Source organism: Triplophysa dalaica, chromosome 13 (assembly GCF_015846415.1).
Source record: "Triplophysa dalaica isolate WHDGS20190420 chromosome 13, ASM1584641v1, whole genome shotgun sequence".
In the NCBI taxonomy this organism is placed as follows: domain Eukaryota; kingdom Metazoa; phylum Chordata; class Actinopteri; order Cypriniformes; family Nemacheilidae; genus Triplophysa; species Triplophysa dalaica.
In genome coordinates, this window is record NC_079554.1 from 1,504,866 (window position 1) to 1,530,801 (window position 25,936).

At 38.5% G+C, this 25,936-nt stretch overlaps 2 protein-coding genes across 3 annotated transcripts in view; both read right to left on the minus strand.

Annotated features, from left to right (window-relative positions):
- The window catches only part of rngtt (RNA guanylyltransferase and 5'-phosphatase), a 90,402-nt gene extending 87,163 nt beyond the window's left edge, over positions 1 to 3,239 (minus strand). Inside the window, exons 1-4 of the mRNA XM_056763602.1 lie at positions 2,866 to 3,239; positions 1,606 to 1,715; positions 1,422 to 1,525; positions 1,034 to 1,122 (exon numbers count right to left, since the gene is read on the minus strand). Coding sequence (XP_056619580.1) covers positions 1,034 to 1,122; positions 1,422 to 1,525; positions 1,606 to 1,715; positions 2,866 to 2,929 — 367 coding nt within the window. The 5' untranslated portion in view covers positions 2,930 to 3,239. The remainder of the gene's footprint in view (positions 1 to 1,033; positions 1,123 to 1,421; positions 1,526 to 1,605; positions 1,716 to 2,865) is intronic.
- Positions 3,240 to 14,160: 10,921 nt separating this feature from the next.
- On the minus strand, positions 14,161 to 20,216 carry LOC130433854 (uncharacterized). 2 transcript variants are annotated; one of them, XM_056763610.1, is made up of 4 exons: positions 19,517 to 20,216; positions 18,555 to 18,586; positions 14,401 to 15,453; positions 14,161 to 14,311 (listed from the first exon to the last, which is right to left on the minus strand). In XM_056763610.1, exons 3-4 carry the CDS (start codon positions 15,184 to 15,186, stop codon positions 14,294 to 14,296), a joined length of 804 nt encoding a protein of 267 aa, XP_056619588.1. In that variant the 5' UTR covers positions 15,187 to 15,453; positions 18,555 to 18,586; positions 19,517 to 20,216; the 3' UTR covers positions 14,161 to 14,293. The 2 variants fall into 2 exon arrangements, with proteins under 2 accessions (XP_056619588.1, XP_056619587.1); XM_056763609.1 differs by having other exon boundaries at positions 18,555 to 20,216.
- Positions 20,217 to 25,936: the final 5,720 nt, after the last annotated feature.

Here is a 25,936-nt window from a genome sequence, read left to right on the forward strand (position 1 = left end):
AGTGTGTTTTGTTACATACATTTATAAAGCTGCTGTGAGCGAGCGTGCACGGATCACATGCTTTTTGTTTCCTACTCTTTTCCTTTACAGCAAACGATAATAGATTATACGTTATATAGAGCCTATTCGCTAAATTATAACAGTTAATAAATTCAATTTGTGTCAGGATTGGACTTTGAATTTGAGCTTGCGCACACAGAATGTACTCATCCTGTGAGCTGTCCTTGACACAACGCTTCTTGTCCGGTGTGCGACTCCATTTACTACATGCCGCTTTGTTTGTTTACATTGCACTGAAAGCCCAACTGTCACCGCTACAGTCTTGATTGTGAATATAAGATTGTCTGTTTGGTCTCTCTGCCATAGTTAATCTAGTGCGTTCTGTGGCCTCTGATATCATTACACTGCTGGTGTAACTTTTAAGCAAGTTGCAACGTTTCCGCTCTGTGCAACAGAAACATGCGGTGTAACGGAACCTTTATGATTAATGAACCGTGACGTTTTTAAGCGCTGTTCATAGTGAACCTCGGTAATCCCTTCATCCCTAAAGGGTGTGTGTTTATAAATACAACATTGATATGCACAGTACTCAGACATATATTATGTAAACACAAACTTTTATTTTGCATGTGTTTAATCGTGACTAATCGTTTGATAGTCCAACAGGTGTTTTTACAATTGTTTTAAAGAGGAAGAGCACAAACACACATTACAAAAAGTTAAATATGAGGTTTTAAACCATTAAAATAGTTATAGTTTCTATATTACTTTCACATGTTTTTGCATTAGACAGGCGCTTTATTACAAACTCAGTTGCAGTCCATGAAAACCTTCAAGTTATTTGCTCAGAAAAGTGACGTTTTTCAAGATGGTGTCATGAGTTTCAAGGGCACATATTTAAACTTGCCTTGTTGTGTATTTGCATAAATAATGTTTGTTTTTTTCTGTTAAAACACAATGTTGTTGTTGGAATCAGGGTGACCGATCTGTCTACTGACAACAAACAAAAGACATATAAGAAGAGTGATCTCACCGATGAGCTCTGTGGGCGTCTTCTCAATGAAGTGTTCACACAGTCTGATGAACATCTGTGTAGTCTCTGAAGTGGGACATTCACCATGACTGAGTGAGGGGGGGAAAAATATTGATTTTAATGTGACAGTCTGAAGCCAGACAGAGCACCAGTTACAGCAAACATACAGAACATAGCAGATGCATTCTCCATTCACAAAGATGAACGAAAATTCATGAAACATTATTTCACAAATAATGTAATGACATCGATTGCAAAAAAGTTGGTAGGCAATGTAAACGTTAACTTGACCTATACATATACACAGAGCATATTGTAAATGTTGTAAACACTGTGCGTGCTCGCTGTTGTTCATTACACTCAAACACAGAAGAAGAGAATCACGTACCCTTTGCAGGAAAGCTTTACATATTTGATTCCTTCTTTTTCTATGTCTGCCCGATCATAGAAGCGGCTTGTGTTGGTCAGGTCCACCAGCAAACCCATCTTAACCTGAGGCGAGGAGAACATCACAACATCAAACCCGAACATCTAAATCACAATCGGGAATGTTTAAGAGCATTTTCAAGTACCTTTAAGCTCTTGAGATAGTTAGACAGCATGCTGGGATGAAACCTGTTCTCCTCAGAGACTGTATCATCATAACGTGGTCCAAGCATGGTCTTCATGGGAAGAAATTTACCTGCAATGTACAACAAACAAAGTGTGAAGCTTATGATAGAATTTGAAAGCTTGGGTGCAAGTAAACACTGTGGTACTGTCAGCAGAGTGGTTTCGTTTTTATTTATATTTTATTGTACTTTTATCCAAATTGACCTAAATGACCTTTTTTCATATTAATTTCGTTATGTGTTTTCGCCATTTTAATACTTTGTTTTTTAAATATAGCTGTGTAGGTTCATTGTATTTTTTTTCATTTTTTCGTTTTATATATTGTATTTTTGCTTAATTGTGCTTTTTCATTTTCTTTTTTCATGTTATTGTTAATTCAAATTGTACATCAACTAATATTTAGGACTATATTTTCTCATTTCGAATAACAGAAAATGTTTTATTAGTTTTTGATACCGATAAGACACCACAGATTTACCACCTCGAAACGGAAATAATTTCTGGAACGGCCCTATTTCAATGCTAAAAAATGCTTGTAAATAATATTTTAACACTTTTTTAACACAATTTTAACACACGCAGAGGTTTCCTCCGTCGCTTCCAATCAACAGACCTCATTAATATTATGGCTAAACCCCGCCCTCAACTCAGTAGCGATCGTTCATTCGCAGGCTGACTGACAACAGTCTGCATGGCAGCCAATAATCTGGTAAACCGTCACATTTGACTATTAATATTCATGTGCCAGGGCTGAGTTGTAGAAGGACCAAAGGGTGGAGCTATATTACATCTCCCGCCCAGTGACGTATTGTATATGTTGATCTGCGCGCAGCAGCAAGCTAATCTGGCTAGCCACTCCATTTAAAAGAAACAAACCAAAGTTACAGTGCCATTAACGTCATTTTATCATGTCAGATATCTTTCTATATGTATGCACATACAGATTATATCATTTTCTGTGAATTCTGGCAAATTGAAGCAACCCAATGTGTCATGTTTTTGCTACGGCTAACGTTACTGTGTGTTCAAGCTAAAGGCAGTTTTGTGTTAGAATGAAAGTTTTAACTCGGGCGCTGACTAAAAACAAGCAGCATTGCACTTGACGACACTTATTGTCAAACGTAATGAAGTAACCACGAGAAGCCAGTAACGTTAGTCATTACTATCACAGACAGTTTGAGTTAGTAAAGCAGCAGATTAAACTCTCAATAGATGCTCACCAGCCACGGGTTGACCTCTTCTGGGACAATTCCTCCATCGAGGAGGAGGTCCAGTCTGCGACATGTTCCTTTACTAACCCGAGACGAGCGGGAATGCGCGTTCGGCCGCGCCGGAGATCAAGCCTGTCGAGCGGGCAACAGGATCTCCAGTGATCCGCTGACTGGGCCTTGAGCGCAGTCCTGGTAATATCAGCGATTCGCGGCTTTGAGAAGAGCTTCGTGTTGTAGAAAAGTCCTTCGTTGGTTCGGAATTCATGAGATGAGTCCGACGAGACGTATAATTTACAAACCTTTGTGAGAAGTAAACAGAAATAGCTGCACGTTGTTCCGCAGCTGTGTGTGTAATTCCCGTTCAAACCACCTGCAGGGATCAGAAGCGGCCTGCAGAGGGCGCTACACATCCATATACGCTGCGATAATCACACATGAAATGAGGATTTTTACTTTAGTTACGTACGACACGTTGTTAATGTAGGGGGAAATACACTTCTATATTTATATATAATATAGCAATACTTTATATATATTTTTCTTAAAATTATGTATGCGTGTGTGTATTAATATATACATAATTATTATATACTGTACACAAACACACGCACACACACACACACACACACACACAATATTATGTAAACAAAAGCTTTTATTTTGAATATGATTCATCGTTTTACAGCCCGAGTCAGCAGAGTTGTATTGTTTATTTTTGTGTTATTGTAACTTTATTCATATTTTAAATTGACTTTTTTTTACATTTTTTAATAGTCATGTGTTTTGCCATTTTAATAGTTTTTTAAATATAGCTATATAGGTTCATTGATCTTTATTTCAGTGAACTGAAATGTGGTTCAGCTTTTCCGTTTAATTTTTTCATGTTATTGTCAAGGTTAATTTTACATCAACTAATCAGAATCAGAAAGAGCTTTATTGCCAAGTATGTTTGCACATACAAGGAATTTGTTTTGGTGACAGGAGCATCTAGTACACAGTAACAGCAACAACAGTACACAAAGCCCATAACACAATGGAATAAAGTGCACAGATGATGTAAATAAGGGCCTATGGGGATACAAAATTAAGAAAGACAATATAATAAACATAAGATAAAGATATACAGAGTAAAGTATGTGTGTATGTAAAAAATAAGAATAGAGTGTTGTATGTACAAGGTATGTGCCTTTATACAGTTGAAAGAAATATAATTTACAGAGAAAGTTGTTAGATGGTGTATTATCTGGAGGATAAAATGAATATTTCAATTAATTATTACTGCACAGAGTTATTAATTGCATGGTGGGTAAAAACATTGAACTGTTCAAGAGGTAGACGGCCTGAGGGAGGAAGCTGTTTTTCTTTCTTGTTGTTTTGGTGCTCAGTGCTCTGTAGTGCCGACCAGACGGCAGCATTGTGAAGAGACGATGGCTAGGATGTGAGAGGTCCAGGGTCATTTTCTGAGCCCTTTTCCTCACTCTGGATGTAAACAATTCCTGGAGGGTGGGCCGGTGAGCACAAATGATCTTCTCAGCAGTCCGAACCGTTCTCTGTAGTCTTCTGATGTCTGAAGACTACTAATATTTAGGCCTATATTTATTTAATTTCAGCATACCTACTACACTCTGTTAATGTATACTACATTATTCTGTTGTGTTAATGTTCAAAAACACTATAATAAAAAATATTTAATACGCAAAAGAAAAACAACACTGAAGAGTAATTGTAAGGAAAGATGGAGATACATTTATTTTCTGTAATAACTATCATGACACCAGCTTACATTTATTTTGCCGTTTCTCTGTTATGTATCTGGCAAATGCTTTTATCCAAATCGACGTACAGTGCTTTAGAAACAATACATTTATCAGTATGAACCAGCAGACTAGGAAACAGCTTTTTTCCCAGAACTGTTTCATTATTGAACTCTGCTCCCCACTGATTCCACTACCCCTCATAACTTTAACTTTAATGCTGCTAGTACATTGTTTACATTGCACTACAGGGCTGCCATGCATGCACTGTACTGTACCCACCAGTACTTCATGTATCTGCTCTATCGGACTGTTTACACACACACAGCATCATTTGCACTCTATACTGCTCACTTGCACACCAGGAATATTACACTGAATGCTCATTTGCACTAATGGACTACTCTCATAACTGCATTACCTCATCTACTGCACTGTAACTTTCATTACTGCATTACCTCATCTACTGCACTGTAACTCATCTATTGCATTACTGCATCTATTGCATAACTAACTGCATCTACTCATCTATTGCACTATAACTTCAATAACTGCATTAACGCATCTACTGCACTGTAACTTCAATAACTGCACTAACTCATCTACTGCACTGTAACTCATCTATTGCATTACTGCATCTATTGCATAACTAACTGCATCTACTCATCTATTGCACTATAACTTCAATAACTGCACTAACTCATCTACTGCACTGTAACCTTCATAACCGCATTAACGCATCTACTGCACTGTAACTTCAATAACTGCACTGTAACCTTAATAACCGCATTAACGCATCTACTGCACTGTAACTTAAATAACTGCACCAACTCATCTACTGCACTGTAACCTTAATAACCGCATTAACGCATCTACTGCACTGTAACTTCAATAACTGCACTGTAACCTTAATAACCGCATTAACGCATCTACTGCACTGTAACTTAAATAACTGCACCAACTCATCTACTGCACTGTAACCTTAATAACCGCATTAACGCATCTACTGCACTGTAACTTCAATAACTGCACTGTAACCTTAATAACCGCATTAACGCATCTACTGCACTGTAACTTAAATAACTGCACTAACTCATCTACTGCACTGTAACTTCAATAACTGCACTGTAACCTTAATAACCGCATTAACGCATCTACTGCACTGTTACTTCAATAACTGCACTAACTCATCTACTGCACTGTAACCTTAATAACCGCATTAACGCATCTACTGCACTGTAACTTCAATAACTGCATTAAATCATGTACTGCACTGTACCTTTAATAACCGCATCAACTCATCTACTGCACTGTAACTTTAATAGCTAATGTCTGTAACTAATGCACACTCAAGTCACTTGCACTATTGTATAGTCTATATTGTTATCTGTTCATAACCACCTGTACATTAATGTTCACAGTATATAGCCTTCTGTTTATATTGTTCATAGTACATACCGACTGTCATATTTTCATAGTACATGCCCATTGTAAAGTATTTTCCTAATATTGTATTCTGTATTTATTCACACTGTATATCCTGCACTTGCTAATTGCACTTCTGGTTAGACCTAAACTACATTTCGTTACACTGTACTTGTATATGTGTAGTGACAATAAAGTTGAATCTAATCTAATCTAATGTTGGTCTTCTTGTAAAATTCTTGTTTTCTATTTTATTTTACTCGGGGAAGAGCTTCTTGCCGTCACCCTTCTCTACGCCACCATTATCTGGACGATTGGCTGATTTTAGCCCATTCACGGGATGCGTTCATCGGTCATACAAAAGCGCTGCTTCATCATTTAACGTCCCTGGGGCTGCGCATGAACATGCAGACGTGCAACCTCCTTCCTAGTCAGTCTATAACTTATCTTGGGGTATGTTTCGACTCATTGGAGATGTGCGCCTGCCTCTCTACAGAGCAGACAGAGTCCATCTCCATGCTCTGTGCATGCTCAGGCCGGGTCGGTCTGTTCCCCTGAGGGAGTTTCAGAGGCTTTTGGGTCTCATGGCGTCGGCGGTCTGCCAGTTGGGTCTTCTGTTTTTTCGACCGCTACAGTTATAGCTGAAGGCTCGAGTCCCGTGGAGGAAATGGTCCTCGGGTCGGGTGTGTGTCCCGGTCACGCACAGCTGCCTCACGGCCCTGAGACCATGGCGCGACCCAAGCATGTTCAGTCGGGGAGTTCCCCTGGGGCTAGTGACGAGGCGCACAGTGGATACGACTGCCGCCTCATCCTCGAGATGGGTCACGGTATGTGAAGCCATGCCGGCGTCAGGTCTTTAGTCACAGAACTGAGCAGATGGCACTTAAATCGTTTGGAGCTGAAGGCGGTGCCCTTAGATCTTCAGACTTTTTTCTGTCGCGGCTGGAGCAGAGACATATCCTGATTCTTCCGGAAAACATGTCAGTGGTTTTGTTCATAAATCGCCAGGGCGGGGTCCACTCCATACCCCTTTTCAAGCAGGCTGCGAGGCTCCTGCTGTGGGCGGATCTGCATCTACTCTCCATCAGGGCAGCGCATATTCCCGGTTGTCTGAACCGTGGAGTGGACATGTTTTGGAGGGAGGGTCTTCCGCACGGTGAACGGAGGCTTCATCCCAACTCAGTGCAGTTGATTTAGGATCGCTTCGGGAAGGCAGAAGTGGATCTATTCACGACGAGCCCCATGAGGAGTGACACTGTGACTGGCCGGATGTCCGGTTTTATGCTTTTCCTCCGTTGAAGATGTCCCCCCTGGTGCTGTGCAAAATCAGGGAGGAGATGGCTTCTGTGATCCTTGTTGCCTCGTTTTGGCCGAATCAGCCATTTCCGGACTATGGCGTTAGAAATTTTGCCAAAACTACAGGACGTGTAAACACAGCGCACAAGCAGATTACAGGTGCACAAGCATAAAATGTGAACCTGTAGAAATAGCAAATCTGTAACTTGAACACGAAAACCAAGATTGTGCTCGTAAATCAACACTTGCGAGGGGAAATAACAAACCCCCGAATCAAAGCAGATCACTCGCACACATTATTGACTACACGTGCTAGAGCTATTCTTCACTACGTGAGCTGGGATTCTTCACCCTTGCGAGTAATTTTGAATGTTGGCATTAAGGGGGCGGGACACTGTGATTTTGCGACAACAAAATGAAATTTAACGTTTTCGATGTTCCACGTTTACCTACCCGGACGTGATGTTTATATTCTTAACATAATTGTTTATGTATCTTTTAGATTATGAACACTGAATTTATGAACATTCCAATGAAAACACTGGTCCCCCAGTGGAACGCGGAACATCGAAAATATTAAATTATATTTATATTTATAGCCTATGTATATAACGTTATATTATAACACATTTTACTAATTTATATTTCTCGCTAATCTACAAGAAGGTGACCACTGGTCCACATTTGCTATGAACGACACCAGAAAACAGAGGAACAACCAGGGAAAATAGTAATGGCATGTTGTAACTTTATTCCTCTGTTGTCCGACATCGACCGCAAAACAAAACCGGACCCACACAGCCCCAGCAAATGAATCCCCCAACCACAACCAACCAGCCCCCCCACTCCCCACAACACCCACCCAACAACCTCCAATCAGGGCCACTTAATGCAGCTATAACTTAAACTGCTGACATGTGACGTAAGTTAAGCAATAAATACCAAGTATTGTAACTTCAGCATTAATGTGACAAGGAGTCCTTGTTTGCTCTTGGTTGGGGGTGTAGTGGTCTGAGCTGGGATGGTCCGATGGTCGTATTTCTCTTGGGTGGTGGTGGAATTGACTTAGATTCAATTAGCACTTTTAAACATCTGTTCACTAAAAAACAAATCCTTTTTGGTCAATGACCTCATCACCAGTAACAAACTGGACTCCATGTTTCTAAATTAAACTTGGTTAGATGATAGTTGTAGTGCTACAATCCTCAATGAATCTGCCCCCCAAAACTTTACTTTTATAAATGTTTGCAGAGCTGTAAGGAGAGGTGGAGGAAACGCTGCTCTATTGAAAGATCTGTTTGACTGCAAGCAAGTTTTACTTGGTGACTACCAGTCCTTTAAAAGGTGCACCACGAATTCTGTTTACAATTATTTACAGTCCTCCCAAATACTCCCCAGTCTTTGTTGATGATTTTTCAGAACTGCTATCAGCTATTTCCTCAGAATTTGACTGCTTTGTTATTGCTGGGGATTTTAATATTCATGTAGACAAGACAGAAAACAACACTGCAAATGAACTTTTAAATGTTTTAAACACTTTTGATCTGATCCAGCATGTGCACGGTCCCACACACATTCGTGGACACACTCTGGATCTGCTCATTAGAAAAGGTCTAAACATTTCATCCACTACTATTAGAGATGTGGCACTGTCTGATTATTTCTGTATTTTCTTTGATATATCAATCAGTCCTGCCACTGAAAATAGACCCGTCTCTATAAAAAAGAGATTCATAAATGAGAACACCAGTGAGCTATTTATGAATGCTATGTCTTTGTCACCAAGTATATCTGAAGACTCAATGGATGCTCTACTCAATAGCTTTAACGCAAAAGTCAAAAATGCTATCGATGCCATTGCTCCAGTAAAGGTCAAGGCAATAACTGGCAGGCGTAAAGCACTCTGGAGAAACACACCAGCGGTACAAAGCATGAAAAGAACATGCAGAAAAGCAGAGCGTATGTGGCAAAAAACCAAACTTGAAGTTCACTATAACATCTATAAAGACAGTCTGCATGCCTTCAATGTTGACTTAGGCAAAGCTAGACAAACTTTTTTATCTAACATTATAAACTCCAAAATAAATAACACTCGCACCTTTTTGCTACTGTAGAGAGACTAACAAATCCCCCTAGTCAAGTTCCAAGAGAAATGGTGTCTGATGACAAATGCAAGAGTTTGCAACTTTTTCCTTCAAAAGATCAGTAATATCAGAATGGAAATCGCCAAAGCTCCATGCGGCAGTCAGGTCCGTCTGACCTCAGTACATCAGAAATTAGTTACTTTGTGTGAATTTCAGACAATTGATCTCAAAACCCTGGAGGAAACAGTACAGCATCTTAAGGCATCAATCTGCAGCCTTGACACACTTCCCACATCCTTTTTCAAAAGAGTGTTTAACTGTTTGGAAGCAGATCTCCTAAAAATAGTTAATACCTCACTGCTATCAGGAACTTTCCCAGAGTCCCTAAAAAATGCCGTTGTCAAACCTCTTCTAAAAAAGGGCAATCTAGACAAAACCTTACTGTCTAACTACAGACCAATATCAAATCTTCCTTTTATAGGCAAGATCATTGAAAAGGTTGTCTTCAATCAGCTGACCAAATTCTTGATCTTAAATGGCTACCTGGACAATTATAAGTCTGGTTTCCGTCAGCATCATAGCACAGAGACAGTGCTCATAAAGATAATCAATGATATTCGATTGAATTCTGATTCAGGCAAAATATCAGTTCTGGTTTTACTAGATCTCAGTGCTGCTTTTGACACGGTAGATCACACTATACTCCTACATAGGCTGGAAAACTGGGTAGGGCTTTCTGGATTGGTACTTAAATGGTTTGGGTCATACCTTAAAGGGAGAGGTTACTATGTGAACATAGGCAACCATAAATCTGACTGGACACCCATGAATTGTGGTGTTCCACAGGGCTCAATTCTTGCTCCGCTCTTCTTCAATTTGTATATGCTCCCACTTGGCCAAATAATCTAAAAGTATCAAATTGCCTACCACAGCTATGCAGAAGACACTCAGATCTACCTAGCCCTCTCACCCAATGACTACAGGCCTATTGACTCTCTTTGCCAGTGCATTGATGAAATTAACAGCTGGATGTGTCAAAACTTCCTTCAGTTAAATAAAAACAAAACTGAAGTCATTGTTTTTGGTAACAAGGATGAAACTAACAAGTTAAATACATACCTTGACTTAAGAGGTCTAAAGACACAAAGTAAGGTAAAAAATCTTGGTGTCATTTTAGAGTCTGACCTAAGTTTCATCAGTCATGTCAAAGCAATAAGCAGATCAGCCTATTACCATCTCAGAAACATAGCCAGAATCAGATGTTTTGTCTCAAGCCAAGATTTAGAGAAACTAGTCCATGCTTTCATCACCAGCAGGGTGGATTACTGTAATGGTCTCCTTACAGGTCTTCCCAAAAAGACCATCAGACAGCTGCAGCTCATACAGAGCGCTGCTGCCAGGATTCTGACCAGAACCAAAAAATCTGAGCATATCACTCCAATCCTCAGGTGCTTACACTGGTTACCAGTTACTTTTAGAATCAACTTCAAAGTATTATTAAATGTCTATAAATCACTTTATGGTCTAGGACCTAAATACATCTCAGATATGTTCATTGAATATACACCAAACAGACTTCTCAGATCATCAGGATCAAGTCAGTTAGAGATAACAAGGGTTCACTCAAAACAGGGCGAGTCAGCGTTTAGTCATTACGCCACCCGTAGCTGGAATCTGCTTCCAGAGATATATCAGATGTTCATCAACAGTAGCTACTTTTAAATCCAGATTAAAAACACACTTGTTTAGCTGTGCATTCACAACCTGAGCACTATGCTGGTTAACATCAACTGCACTTTTATTTCTAATTTATTTTTACTTTGCTCTTATTCTTTTAACATTTTTTAATCAATTGTATTGCTGTTTTACTGTTCCTTAAAAATCTAAAGTTTTTGTGATCTTAAATCATTTGCACTTTAAAGATACATTTTATTTATTTCTGTCAATCATTTTATGTAAAGCACTTTGAATTGCACTTGTGTGTGAAATGTGCTATATAAATAAACTTGCCTTGCCTTGCCTTGCCTAGATGGAGCTGGGATGGTCAGTCAGTCTGCAGCTGTAGCTGGCGTAATCTCTAGGTGGGGATGGGCATATGTCGATCATCTGGACCTGCCGGAATTTCTTCCTACCTCTGGATGCCCAGAGGCAGAAAGAGAATAATAAGCGTAGCTGCTGTTCATTAACTATGCATTAAGTGAAAGCTTGGTTGAAAAGATGTGTCTTTAATCTTGATTTAAATTGGGAGAGTGTGTCTGACCCTCGAATAGTATCAGGAAGGCTATTCCAGAGTTCAGGTGCTACGTATGAGAAAGCTCGTCCCCCTTTGGTGGATTTTGTTATTCTAGGTGTTGTCAAAAGTCCTAAATTTTGAGATCTTAGAGAGCGTGATGAGTTGTAACGTGATAAAAGTTCGGTTAAGTAAGTAGGTGCTAAACCGTTCAGGGCTTTGTAAGTAATTAAAAGAATTTTAAAATCAATACGTTACTTAATGGGTAGCCTGTGAAGAGATGATAAAACTGGGGTTATGTGATCGTATTTTCTTGACCTAGTAAGAACTTTGACAGCTGCATTCTGAACTAGCTGTAGTTTGTTTATTGATGATACAGGACAACCACTAAGTAGAGCATTACAATAGTCAAGTCTTAAGAATAGTCAACATTTCTAAGATGGAACAAGGCTTTTTATGTGATATTTGAGATGTGATTTTTAAATGACAGGTTGCCGTCTAATATAACGCCTAGGTCTTTAACTGTATTTGTTGGAGTAACAGTTCAGCCTTCAATTTGCAGGCTGTAATCGGAGATATTCTATTTACTTGATTTTGGTGCTATAAGTACACTGTAAAAAATAAAACATGCTATTTACTTAAAAAAGATAAGTGTAATAATGTTACCTAATTTTTTTTAAGTAGTTTTTAAGTTTTTTTTTTTTTGTGGAATTTACCTTAATAAATAAAGTAAAATTCCCTTAACTTTTCAATCAACGGCACATGATGACTTTGTTTCATTTAAGCAATGTGCTTTATTTATTTGTCTCACAAGTAAGGTTAGTAAAATTTCCTCATTTGTATTGATGAAAATGACTTGAAAACAAAATGCACTACCAAGTCGTCAAAGCAATTTTAAGACTTAAACATAAAAACTTCCATTTTCAAGATAAGTGAAAATGGTCTTTTTGTTCCACAAACGTTTGGGAAAGTTTCACATTCGGGATTTTTTATAACAACTTGTAGCGAAACGTGATGTAACAAAACCATGTAGACCAATCTCAAACGCTTAATCCCGTTTTCAACAGAACTTGGTACAATGCGTTGTATCTCAATCTAAGTCATGAGGAGTTTGTTTTTAAGTGATAGCAATTTGCCGGACAACTTGCATACATCGAGTTCCAAGAGCAGCTTTTGAAATGCCTCAAATGTGTTCTTCAGTTTTTTCGGGTAGGTGAGGTTTAGTGCATATGTGAGGCCAAGAAGAACAGCACAGGCTCTAGCCATATTGCCCAAGCCAGTCATGACTTGCACCCCCTCCAAGATGATGCTGATGTCCTCCTGATGATCTCCTTTGCAGATGGCAATTTTCATTATGTGCTCCAGTATATCTTGCTGCACATCTCCGTTGTCACACTGTAAAACAAACATTACATGAGTCGTTTTATTCACTATACTGCGTTGGATGTCCATATTTTTTTAATTGATTTGTGTATGGTTGTAAACAAAACAATTTATTATAACAGTTTAAAATGCTATGGCGACTTTAAGTTAACCATCTTAGTTTAACTTTAACATTGAAACATAATAATATGATGTTTTAGTGGACAAAAATAGTCACAATAACATATCAAATTTGTTGATACTTGTGTGGAGGGATGATGTCAATAATGTTCAGTTCACTTATTCAAAAGTTGATTCCGAGCCAACTCGCACCACTCCAACCGTGATTCAACTAGCTTTCGCCGCCTTTGAAGGTGTGTGCATCTCTTGATGCCCGGTGGAGTGAGGTTTACATACACAGTTCTTACTAGCTACTCTCCGTATGTAAATAACCTAATATTCTTCAATACATCACACCTTTGGGTTTGAGAACAGTAACTTTTAACCTTCATTTTTTACACTATTTCAATGGTCCACTTTAGACATTCTACTAACTAGACACTTGTGTGAAATTTTTCGCATTATTTAAAGAAAACCTTTGATATGAGGTGTTTGCTTATATCTGAAATTAGTTAAGTAGAAACAAATACATACATGTTTTTTCATGACAAAACAAACAATTTATTAAATTCAAGTTGATACATTAAGTTAACACGTAGTTGCAAAGTTACTATACATTTACTTTTAGTCAATAGAATGTCGAAAGTGAACCAATAAAATAACGTGTTACCTTAGTTAGTGTTTTACTGAAATCTCATTTGTGTTAAATATATTCACAGTAGCTTTAGACAATTTAATTGGTAACACAAACTATTGTTTAATTTGCATTTCTATATTTTTACACAAAAACTGCATGTACCATAGTTTTCTTTTCTTAAAACCCCAAATTAGAACAATTCTAAACACTTACATTGTACTCTTGGATGAGGTTATCCTCTTTTTCACCCAGATAACAGATCAGGCAACGGAGGACAATATCTCTTGTCATATCGATGTTTCTTTCAGGATTCTGATATGACAAAACCCGGTAAATTAGGCATCAACCAAAAACAATTAACAATTAAATATTGATATGTTATAAAAGTACCATTAGCAGGGCATCCATTTTCTTCTTCAAATTCCAGCCTAGTGCTCCCCCTCTGCTAGTAAATACTGCCAAAAGTTTAGGAGTGTAGAGGTCCAACATTTTCATAAATATTGATTCTAGGTGCAGAGTGGTGATTCTCCTAAATTCTTAGTTTAAACTGAAAAACAAAACACGCAAATATTGGGTTATGATAACCACATTATTGTCTGTGATGGCGTTTAATGACAAAACAGAAAATAGCTTAACCTGGAGAACATCAAACAGAGCAGGCCAGCGATCTTTGATTTCTGCAACACTAGGACACAGTTCAATCACCTCATGTCTTCGTAGAGCAAAAGTTCTTGACATTTTGTCTTTCACCACAATAGTATTATTCTTTTTTTTCACTTCAGTCAGCAGTAGAACTCTCTCTTGCTCCAAACTGTCCTGGTTTTCACCTGGTGGGTATTGCGGTAGATAATTAACTTCTGCCTTACAAGGTTTTTTGACACTTTTCGCTGACTTCCTGTCCTCAGGGTTCTTCTTCTTAAATGTGTTACATAAAACTTCAGGAAAACCAAATTTGCTGAGTCGTCTTCTGTAATCAGCCATTTTGTACTTCAGGCTCATTTGCCAGCCTTGAAACCCTGTGAAAGAGCCTGGTTCCTTCAAACATGGGTATTTTCGGATAAGTGCTTCGGCCACACCTTCAATCTGCTTTCCAGAAGGATATGATGTGTACATGTAAATAGCCTTAACTAAATGGTCCATTACATCCTTCTTCACAATTTGGACATTTAGAAGGCTGCCATGTCTGTTGTAATCCTCCATAGCCTTTTTGACCAGAATCTCTATTTCCGGAGAAAAACTTGGAAAGGGGGAACTCTTGAGGCCATGGCATCCTCTCTGGGGTAGTTTGTGGGGAAAGAATGACTGTTTCCCCATAGGATGTGGATTCACATGGGACAGCGTCATCAACTGAACATGCAGTAGAGGAAATAGAGGATACTTCATCTGCTGAGAAAGATGTACTTGCAGTGATGTTTTCTTCATTTTCAGCAAACAGTGTTAGAATGATAGGAGCAGGGAATACAACTTTGATTGTGTCCTTGTGCTGAATTTGGTCAGTGGACGTAAGGGTAAAGAAGTCATTAAAGTCAGAATCTTTATACTGAAGAGAGAAATCTTCTGTGATATTATATGCCCCCTTAACAGCCTTCTTAAGTTCATCCAACGTATTTGGGATTCCTGAGGGAAGAATTAACTTCCTGATTTCCAGTGCAATAAGTACTCTAAGTGCTGCAGGGTCCATGCTGTCATCTGAAAGTGTAAAGACCAAAAGAAAAGTGATATACCATAAATGCCTGATTCTGACCTAAGTTGTTCACTCTGAAGTAACAGCAATGACCAAAGCACGATTGAGCTAGTCATAAACCACAAATGAAAAACCTTTATAGGGACATCTGCTGATCATCGAAATATTCAAAGTCATCATTAACCTTTATTGTCAATACTTGCATTCAGGGATCTTACGCGGAATGTTGAATGCCTGACTCTCTCTTGTATATAATTTGTACTGCCTCTTGTACAGTTGTACACTTTTTGCTTAGCAGGTTCTTTGAGATGCATTTTAGGTTGTAATAACCAGAAAGGTCAGAAAATGTTAGGAAAAAACATATCTTCACAGCAGTCATGCTGTCATTTAATAAGAACAGCAGATATGATGCTTCAGTGTGACTAGAAATTTTTCACCCAAACAATAAGCTGCCAGAGGATACCAATCACCAAGTTCCTTAAGCTCAACAAGGCGCACATCACCACTTGATTGAAGATAGTAAGATCTCAGATGCTCATCATACCAGCCACTGAAGGTCTTGACAATGAAACTAATAGTTTTGTTCAAAATAACAATTTGCATAATTTCAGCAAAATCAGGTAAACCTCCAGTGAGATCAGGGAAGGCAGAATCATCCCTAGTTTGTATACTGTTCCACAGTAAGTTACTGAAGTGGTTAAAGGGACACTTGCTTGATCTGAAATTTTTCTTATCGCCTGCTGTACCTCTACATGCAGAAGCTCCAACTGCATATTGGAAACTTTGCTCACATACAATGAGGTCGTATCAGGCCTTGCATGTAAGTGGTAAGCCATCATCAGCTGATGTCTTGTAGCAAGTGACAGCAACAGATTTTTGAAATTTGATGTATGTCTCACTACACGCTTGAAAAAGCTGTGCTTAGATTCAAAGCGTGTGGTCCAAAGTCCAACTACTGGACCAAATGATTCAATCAGATGTGGATAATGCTCCAAGAAGTGGTGTTTTGGGAGCAGTCTTTCATGTGGGAATAGTTCAAGAAAATGATGCCGATGTTCTGATATTTTAGAGTCCAGATAACCAATAGTTTCTGCAGTGTGAACAGGTGACACGACCAGTTCAACAATATCTTTTAAAGTCATAAGTATCTGCCAAGCAGGTTCACCTAAAGGTATCTTGGACCCAATAAAGAATGGCAGGAGTCGGATAAGAGCCCAGTTCTCGTGCATATTACCCCCTACACTTCGACGCCTAGCAAAATGCTCAGGTATTGCCTGCGGACTGTTTGTTTTGTCTGTCCATTTGTAAGGAAAGCAAGCAATTTCCTTATTGAGTTCACTTAAAGTGAAATATTTCTTCTTTATAAGAACAGAGAGGCACAGTGCTAGCTCCATAGGAATGACACCTTCAAATAAGTCATGGGATATGTCTGGGGGATAGCCAGTAGTAAAGTGAAAATGTTTCAGTTTCTCAGTCAACGGACAAACCTTTTTGACACCATAGCAACGGGTCAGTGTAGGATTATCCTTCACAGTCTGAACATGGCTTGCATAACCCTCTCTAGTTCTTGGAGGAAAAGCACCTGATCTCACTTCCTTTTTCTGGAATTCAGCATGGTGGCCAAGGCAAAATCTACAGATATAATCTCCATTAAAACTTTCAACTAAACCACCAATTGCATGTGCACCAAGGTTATCAGCAATGACATTGAGCACAGTCCCTTTGATACATTTTCCATATCTATCAATGAAAACCCCGTCTTGCTCCAATATACAAAGATCATTCAAAAGAGGTTCTAAAATGACATCATATCCAAATCTTTTCACATCATCAGCTTTGCTGAGAACAGCCAACTGTATTGATGCAAGAGCAGATCGCAATTCTGGAGGCATATTTGCCAAAACCCAATATACCGCTGTGATTTTGTGCTTTTTCTTTGAAGTTCCAAGTGGATTGCACACCTCGAAATCATCAACATATAATAGCAGAAGGATTTTAGTTTCATCCTCGGCAAGAAAATAGTTTTCAGTGAAATGTTTGCCATGAGCAAAAGACTCTAATGTTGATGAGACACTTGAACACTGTGGAGACCTTTCCAAGCTCATGTGCATTCCATTTAACACATGTTGCAATGTCTGGAGAATAGGTACATACTGATAGTATCTACTTTCAGTAGTATCCAAAATAAGATTGTCCTTAAAATATTGTCTTCTCTTGAAAGAAGTGCCAAGTGGACCCTTTACATGTAGTGCTGTTTCTATGGGATTGACCTCACAAAGTTCATCAACAAATTCACAAATACTGTCTTCACTGAGAATACAGTCATTCTCCTTTAAATTTGAATCAACAATGTTTCGCACATCTTGTTCAGCTGTCAGAGAAGTGATAAAATGGAGTTCGCTTACTAAGTCATCAATACATCTAGCAGAAACATTGTAAACACTCTCCAGCTTCAACAGGAGCAGCGCTAATTTATTCAGAACTGTTTGTGACACATTAGGAATCTCATCATCTGGAACCTGATCATCACTTTCTCCAGCGATACTTTCTGAATCCTCACAGTGTGGATCAAGGGCAACTGAATGCTGCCTGGTCTTGCTCATCACATCAGCCTTGAAATCATTAGGAGAATGAGGATTGTGTTTTCTGCTTTTGTGCGTCACAAAAGTCCCATAAACGTTTGTCTTAAAATCACACCCAGAAAAAAAACATTCTACAGTTTCGTGACTTCTGAGGTGTTTACACAAATGTTGAAAATAGTCCTTTTCAGAAGAATGTTGTGTATTACAAATGTTACAGTTAAAGGAAAGCACTGCCTCTGGGTCCAAAGTGTCCTCAATTAAATGATATCTAGTCAAATGTGTGCGAAGGGCACCGTGTGTTTTGAAAAAGCATGGACAGTTGTAATGTGGGCAAGGTATACTATGGCTATGTGTAAATGGTCCATGTTTTAATCTGTAGTGCCTCAAAAGAGCTCCCTTTGAAGATGATGTCAACTGGCAAACTTTGCACTTCCACACCATGATTTCATGCTACATTGTCAAAGTCCTAATTGCAGGGTACTTAGACTGACAATAGGCCTTAAGAAGCCTGCATAAATGCTTACAGAGATGCTGCAACAAGGAGCCTCAAAATGATCTGTAAACAAAAAAAGTTACATATTAGAAATTGTAAAACATAGCTTGGAGAGGTAGACACACCTCTTAAATATAAAGATGTCACAATTTTAAAGTTTTTGTAAAATTATAAGCATATTGAATTAAGGCCTTTAAATAGTTATAATTTCAGTTAATTAAGGTATTTGAACCACAGACATCAAAAGATGAATCTGTATACCTGCACTTGATTGTAAACACAAACCCAAGCAATACCAAATTAAAATAGATATAGTTGATTGTGCCTTCCGACTAGTGTCCTAATTGTTGTGTTGTCTCATTTAAAACAACTCTGACTGCTTCAGTTTGAAGTAATCACAATCATAATGAAAACATAGTTTTAAACGTTTCATGTTTTGGCTTTCCATGAAATTGTTCACTCATTTTTAATAACCAAATGACAGCAACAAATCTAATCAAGTTATAATTCTAATTAAGTTCAAATGTATGATTTTAATAAAGTGCCTTAACATACTGTGCATTTGACATCGCATTATAAATATACTATATTCTTATAAACATGAGATGGATTGCAGAACAAGACAACATCGCGACAGCTGAATGCGTTTAACCACACAAGGCTTTTACCGGTAGAATTTGCCTACTTCTATATATCGATTTGGGTCTTACTCTGAGAGGGCGCCCTCTGGCTTTGCATATGATTGCAACATTACATCGCAACATAATTTTAATAGTTTTAAAAAGTTAAATCCACAGTATTCCCCATATGAAGCTTACCGATGGTCTTAACAGAACTTTATGGAGATATGAAACTCTATTGCATTTTCTCCACCGAACATGTTAAACCTGGTACAAATAATTAGCTCATGGCGACGCTCCTAGACTAACTGTTATATTTTGAAATAGTTAATTTAAGGAATAATAATAAACTTAAAACCTAAATACGGCTTACCTCTTTGTGATTATCCACCGCTCTGACACAAAGCCACTTCTCACATGCAATTTACATCTTCTTCATCTTGTCTTGTTTAATGTCCTTAGTACCGTTCAGTCCTTAGTACCGCCACCTACTGTATAGCTTGCTCCCATGGGTGATGGATCCGTTGTTTATTTTTTTCTGCCCCACCCACCCCAAATGATCACGCCCGACCACACACTCCGTGTGCAGTGCGTATGCCCCCGATGGGCTCTCGCTAAATCCTTGGTGTTTCGAGTATGAAGTCATCACCCAAACGTGTTTTTCGTCAATTTAACAATCATAGGTAGAGACATGTTCATCAAGCGCAATTCTGCGTTCACACACTCGTTTTTTTGCTCGCTAGGGATAAGCGTCTTCTATAAATAAACAAAGACCTGGGTCACATTTCTTAATAAATATATAAATAAACAAACAACTGAACATCTTGAACTTCCATGGTGTATCCAGATTAAAAAACAAGACTTTGAATTAAGTGTGGGACAACACAGAAATACAATTATAAACCTTTTCAGGACTAAACACAATAACTGAAAAGAACAAACTATTGATATTGTATCAGTAGTTTTGATGTTAGGATGGTATACTTCAAAACACTTGACCATGGACTCCTCAACCTGCAATGCCGTTCAATTATAAAAGGCGTATAAATAAATAAGTAATTGAACCAGTTCTCTTAAAAGAAATATGTATCTTATTTCACCTTTATTTTGTTCCTCAAAACAAGCTACAAAATTGAGGACATTTCCTTAAATTAAAAAGAGAAAATAATATCTTGGTTTTATTAGTGAAATCTTCTCAATATTATTTATCAAAAACTAAACCACAGTTTCATTAATGAAATATACTCACTATTTTTAATCATCACATTAATTTTTTTAATGGAGTTTACAAGAACCATGATTCATTTTTTACAGTGTAATATTTCCGTTTTGCTAGAGTTTAAAAGAAGGAAAGTACTAGTCATCCAATGTTTTATGTCCTCGATGCACTCTGCCAGTTTGGATAGCTTAAAGGAATCATCTGGTCTTGATGAGAAATATAGCTGAGTATCATCTGCATAACAGTGGAAGCTAATTCCATGTTTTGTAATAATGTTGCCAAGGGGCAGCATGTATATGGAGAAAAGCAGGGGTCCTAAAACCGATCCCTGAGGTAATCCATAATTTACTTGCGTGAGATTCGACGATTTCCCATTTAGATGGAACATATTTATATCTGTCTGTTAAGTAAGATCTGAACCCTTGTAGTGCCTGTCCCTGAATTGCGGACAATTGTGTAAACGATCTAATAGTACTTTTATGGTCTACAGTATGGAAAGCAGCACCAAGGTCAAGCAGGACTAATAGTGAGATGTTACCTTTATCTGATGCTATGAGAAGGTCAATTGTAATTCTAACGAGCGCAGTTTCAGTGCTGTGATGCGGTCTAAAGCCAGACAGAAACTTTTCGTGTATTTCATTATTTTGTAGGAAAGTACACAACTGAGTGGACACTACTTTTTCTAGTATTTTAGACAAGTACGGGAGATTTGAAATCGGTCTATAGCTTCCAAGTTCGTTTGGGTCTAAATTTGGTTTTTTGATAAGAGACTTCATTACAGCCAGTTTAAAGGGTCCTGGGACATGTCCTAGATTGTTTGATGAGTTAATAGTGTTATAAATGGGCTCAATTGCAACAGGTAATAACTCTTTTAATAAAGTAGTCGGAACGGGGTCTAATAAGCATGTTGTCGGTTTGGATGTTGCAATAAGTTTAATTAAATCTTCCTGATTTATAGGAGAAAAACACTCTAGCTTTTCTTTTTGGGTGATGGTCGATACTAATTCTTCAGACACACTTGGAGGTTGGGTTTTAGCTATGTTGTCTCGTATTTTTTCGATTTTCTCTGCAAACAAATTCATGAATTCATTGCTACCAAGGTGCAGCGGAATAGCCAGGTCAGGTGAAGTCTTTTTGTTTGTTAATTAACCAATTGTACTAAATAAAAACCTTTTACCCATTTTTTTCAGTTTCTATGAGGTTATGGAGGTACTCGGCTTTTGCTGCTTTTAGTGCCTTTTTGTAGCAGTTGCACTCTCTTTCCATGCAATTTTAAAGACCTCTAATTGGGTTTGTTTCCGTTTGTTTCCATTTTTGCTCCAGCTTACGTGTTTCTCTTTTTAGGGCGTGAGTGGTGCTATTGTACCATGCTGCTATGATCTTTTCATTAATCTTTTTTGACTTCATAGGTGCGACCGCTACTAAAGTATTAGAGAAAATGTCATAGAGTGATTCTGTATTTATTGGAAAGGTTATTAAAGGAGTCAGATCTGGCAGGTTCTTTATGAAACTATCTTTAGTAGTTGAGGTGATTGTTCTACCTTGTCGATAACGAGATATACAACTGATTTCTGCAGTGCGCAGTGTACATGTTATAAGATGGTGATCGGAAACATCGTCGCTTTGAGGTATAATATCGATATTGGTTAGATCGGCTCTGTGAGATATAATCAAGTCTAGTGTATGATAAAGTCGATGAGTAGGTCTATTGATGTATTGTGTTACACCAAAAGAGTGTAGTAGCTCTTAAGACGCCACTGCTAATGGATCGTTAGCAATATCTATGTGGATATTAATACATCTCCTTACTACACTCATTCGTTTCCATGCATTTGGGTCAACATGTGAAATAGGCTATTACTTAATGTGAATTCATAGATCATATTTTCCCAATTGAAAAGCAATTCTCTGCCATCTCTCCTGTTATGTCATCGACTTGGGGAGGGAGCAACATTCCAATCACAACGGGATTTCCAGAAGGGAGCAGGGCAATGGCATTTGTTTTCACATAATCGTAGTGTCCCGCCCCCTTAGTGCCAACAGTCAAAACCACCAGATTTACATGGACGTCAGGAATCAAATGTTTGCCTTATTCTGAGTAAGCTAATATTACAATAAGGTGTTTACATTGACTTGCTTTAAGAATATACCTTTCATGTTCCCGTTTTACATGTGACACTACATAATTCTATTAATGGCATACATCATTACGTCCCTAACCGACACTGTTCGTCGTTTCCTCCATTATTTCATGTATCAACAAACAGTTAATCTTCACCATGGTACCACATACAGTTTTTGGTGTTTAATTTATTTTCTAGAATTGTTGGCATCTTTCTTGTTTCCCGTTCGGACCAAAAATGTAAACGTGCTCTCTCGTGCGCGTGAAGAATACCGTTCCAGATCTGCTTTGATTCGGGGGTTTATTATTTTCCATCGCAAGTGTTGATTTACATGCACAATCTTGGTTTCGTATTCAAGATTCTTGATTTCTACAGGTTCACATTTTACGCGCTATTGAAGCGGTTGTGGTTGTTGATCCACAGATGTTTCAGTTTTGGATCGTGTAGGTATCGCTCATGTAGCTGCTGTCTTTCCAGTAACATCTTCTCTTTTCTTCTCTTCTTCTTCTCTTCTTTTTTCTTGATCTTTCACTCAGCACATTCGAGCGATCCATTCCTCTTCTTTCATGTCTTCAGTTGATGAGTTTCTGTCTTGGGTCCATAGTAAGGATTTACATGGAACATTGTAATCTTTTGAATCTTGGTTTCTGAGAGGCAACGTCTGTTTCTTTCCTAGAGTCACGTTTCTCTTGTTCTGAGATGCTCTCATCTTCATCAGTGATGTCTTGAACCTTGTTTACCTGGATGGTAGGGACTGGCTCCTGGACCTCACTGTCATTCTCCATCCAACACAAGATCGCTTTTGGCTTCACTGCAGCTTCCAGATGTGGATGCTTCATCCCATTCTCCAGCGCTTTATGATGTGTAGCCTTCATCTCAGCGGGAGTGAACGTCCTCCCTTTGTACTTCACATACTCATTTGTAATGTCAATGTCCATTAGGAAAGACTTGTGGAGTCGAGTCAAACAGTATGGTGTCCGGCGTTGGCTTAACATCAGAATGTGGAAGGATTTGGGTGTGTTGATCAACTTGAATAATCGGTTTCTGTTCCTCTGACGGCTGAAAGGATGCAGAACTTGTCAGATATATCACTTCAGATGTTACCGGTGTTGGGTTTTGACGAACCAGCAGTGGTTCTTTCACCGATGGCAGTGTTTTGCATCCCTCCAGCTGGTGACACCAACTCTAAAAAAAGATCCTGTCAGACAGAAACGGCTCTTCATTCGGTGGAGTTGGAGGTTCAGATGCCTCTTTAACCAGTATTGATTCTGGCAATGATGGCATCTTATGGAGACTGCTCATCTCTTTCTTCTCTTCATTCTCAGAATTGTTCTCCTTCTCATTCCCCTCGTCTGCACCACGCTGTAAAACATGATGAGATCGATAAGTCAGCAACAGCAACTCATCACTAAAAGTGAAAATCTGGTACAGACAGTGTACTGATCATTAGGACTTTTAGAATAATGTTCTTTGCACAGATGAGTCTAAAATTGAATTAACCGATGGAAGGACTGATGGAAGGACTTTTAAGTTTTTTTATGGATGGTTTCACATGTTCCTCAAGCACCCCCTGATATACAGTAGAATTCATGGTGGATTCTATGATGGTGAGCTGGCAAGGTCCTGCTGCAGCAAAGCACCCCCAAACCAGTACACTTCCACCTCCATGTCCGAACATGGCCTCTGTTGTGGTGTCCTAATAATTCAATTTTCTTAGAGAGCAGGCGTTTCTCCTTGCACGCCTCCCATTAAAGTTAAACTTGTTTAGTCTCTTTCTGATTGTAGAGGCGTGCACTTTCAGATTAACAGTAGCAAGAGCCTGCTGTAGTTCCTGTGATGACATTTTAGGGTTTTTGGTGACATCTTTTGCATCTTGCGGTCTGCTCTTGGGGTGAACTTGCTTTGCCGGCCTGACCTGGGCATGTTGACAGCTGTTTTGAACGTCCTCCACTTGTAGACTATTTTTCGGACAGCGGAATGGCTGATTTCAAAATCTTTTGATATATTTTTAAACCCCTTTCCAGACTCATAAGCTTCTACTATCTTCTTTCTGAAGGCCTCAGACAGCTCTCTCGATCTGACCATGGTCTTCACTCTCACTTCAACAGCCAAGATTACACCAAACTAAGTGTGTGTAGTTTAAATAGGGCCAGCTTCCTTCCTTCATTACATATCCATATATCAAAATATGTTTAAAAACTCACAGGCTTTCATGGGGTGTCCTCATTTTTTCACATGACTGTATGCCCAGTAAAGCTATTTAAAATAAACAGCTTCAATTTAATATTAAATTGTGACAAGAAACGTAAAGTGTTGTGACGGTGGTTACAACCCGCCCCTGAAGTTACTGCCACTTACGTTACATGATTGGCTGATGTGCCTCACGAGCCCGATGTGATAAATCAATAAAGATTTTAAACTAAGATGTCCTAAACATTTCGGTAATGCTTTCCTAATTGTTGAATTTAAGACAACATTCAGGTTTCTAATGCTAACATCAAAGGATCTCTTACCGCTTCATCTGCAAACGACTCCTCCGGAAGGTCAATCTCATCGATTTCAGTCGATTCTTGATCTGACAAGCAGAAGAAAACTCTGAAGCACGTCGATGAAACTGCTAAACAGTGTCATTTTCAAACGCTAAAAAGTAAATTTGAATTCAGTTTGTAAGTTGCTATGTTATTCTACTTATGATGTCGCCACCTGAGTTATGATGTTTTTTTTCAAGAACGTCTTCTTTAAAACAAACGGTTGAAACAATTCAACAAACCTACTCATAGAACATTAAGCAACTAAACACGGCAAAGCATCACAATAATCAAATATGTAATAGAAAAAAGATCTATATAAATGTAATAAACATTATATAACATGCAGGTTAATCCATATATACGGTTTTAGCAGCAACAATAACATGTGGCCCAAACTTCCAATTGATCTCCGCAAGGAATCAATAACCATTGAGTAGTTTTAATTTAATTTAATACATTTAGAATAAAATATCATTAGAAAACAACATATAACAAAAATAAATCAATACTAATGTAAAACAAATAAATAGTTGTAAGCAAAGACAGACAGGAATTTAACTAGCTATGTGAAAAAAATACATATTTTAAAATATATTAATTATAATAATAATGTTAATTCTATTGGGCTTGCCAAAAAACACGAGAGTGTGACATGCGGAGAGAAGATAAAAGTTTGTTCTGAGCCGTGGTTTGACGCAGAGAAGATTTAGGCTGGAGCCAAGTTCAGCAAGCCTCCTTCGCCCATCGTCTTTCCCAAGCCGCCCAACCATTGCTGGGGAGAACACGTGTGTCAGGATGCGGCTGCGCAGACCGCCTGCACTAGAGAGATGTCTGTGTGCCTGAAAGCTCTGTTGAAGCTCCATGAGAAACCGTGAGATAGACATAATGGTAATTGAAGAGCAAACATATTTGGACTGTTG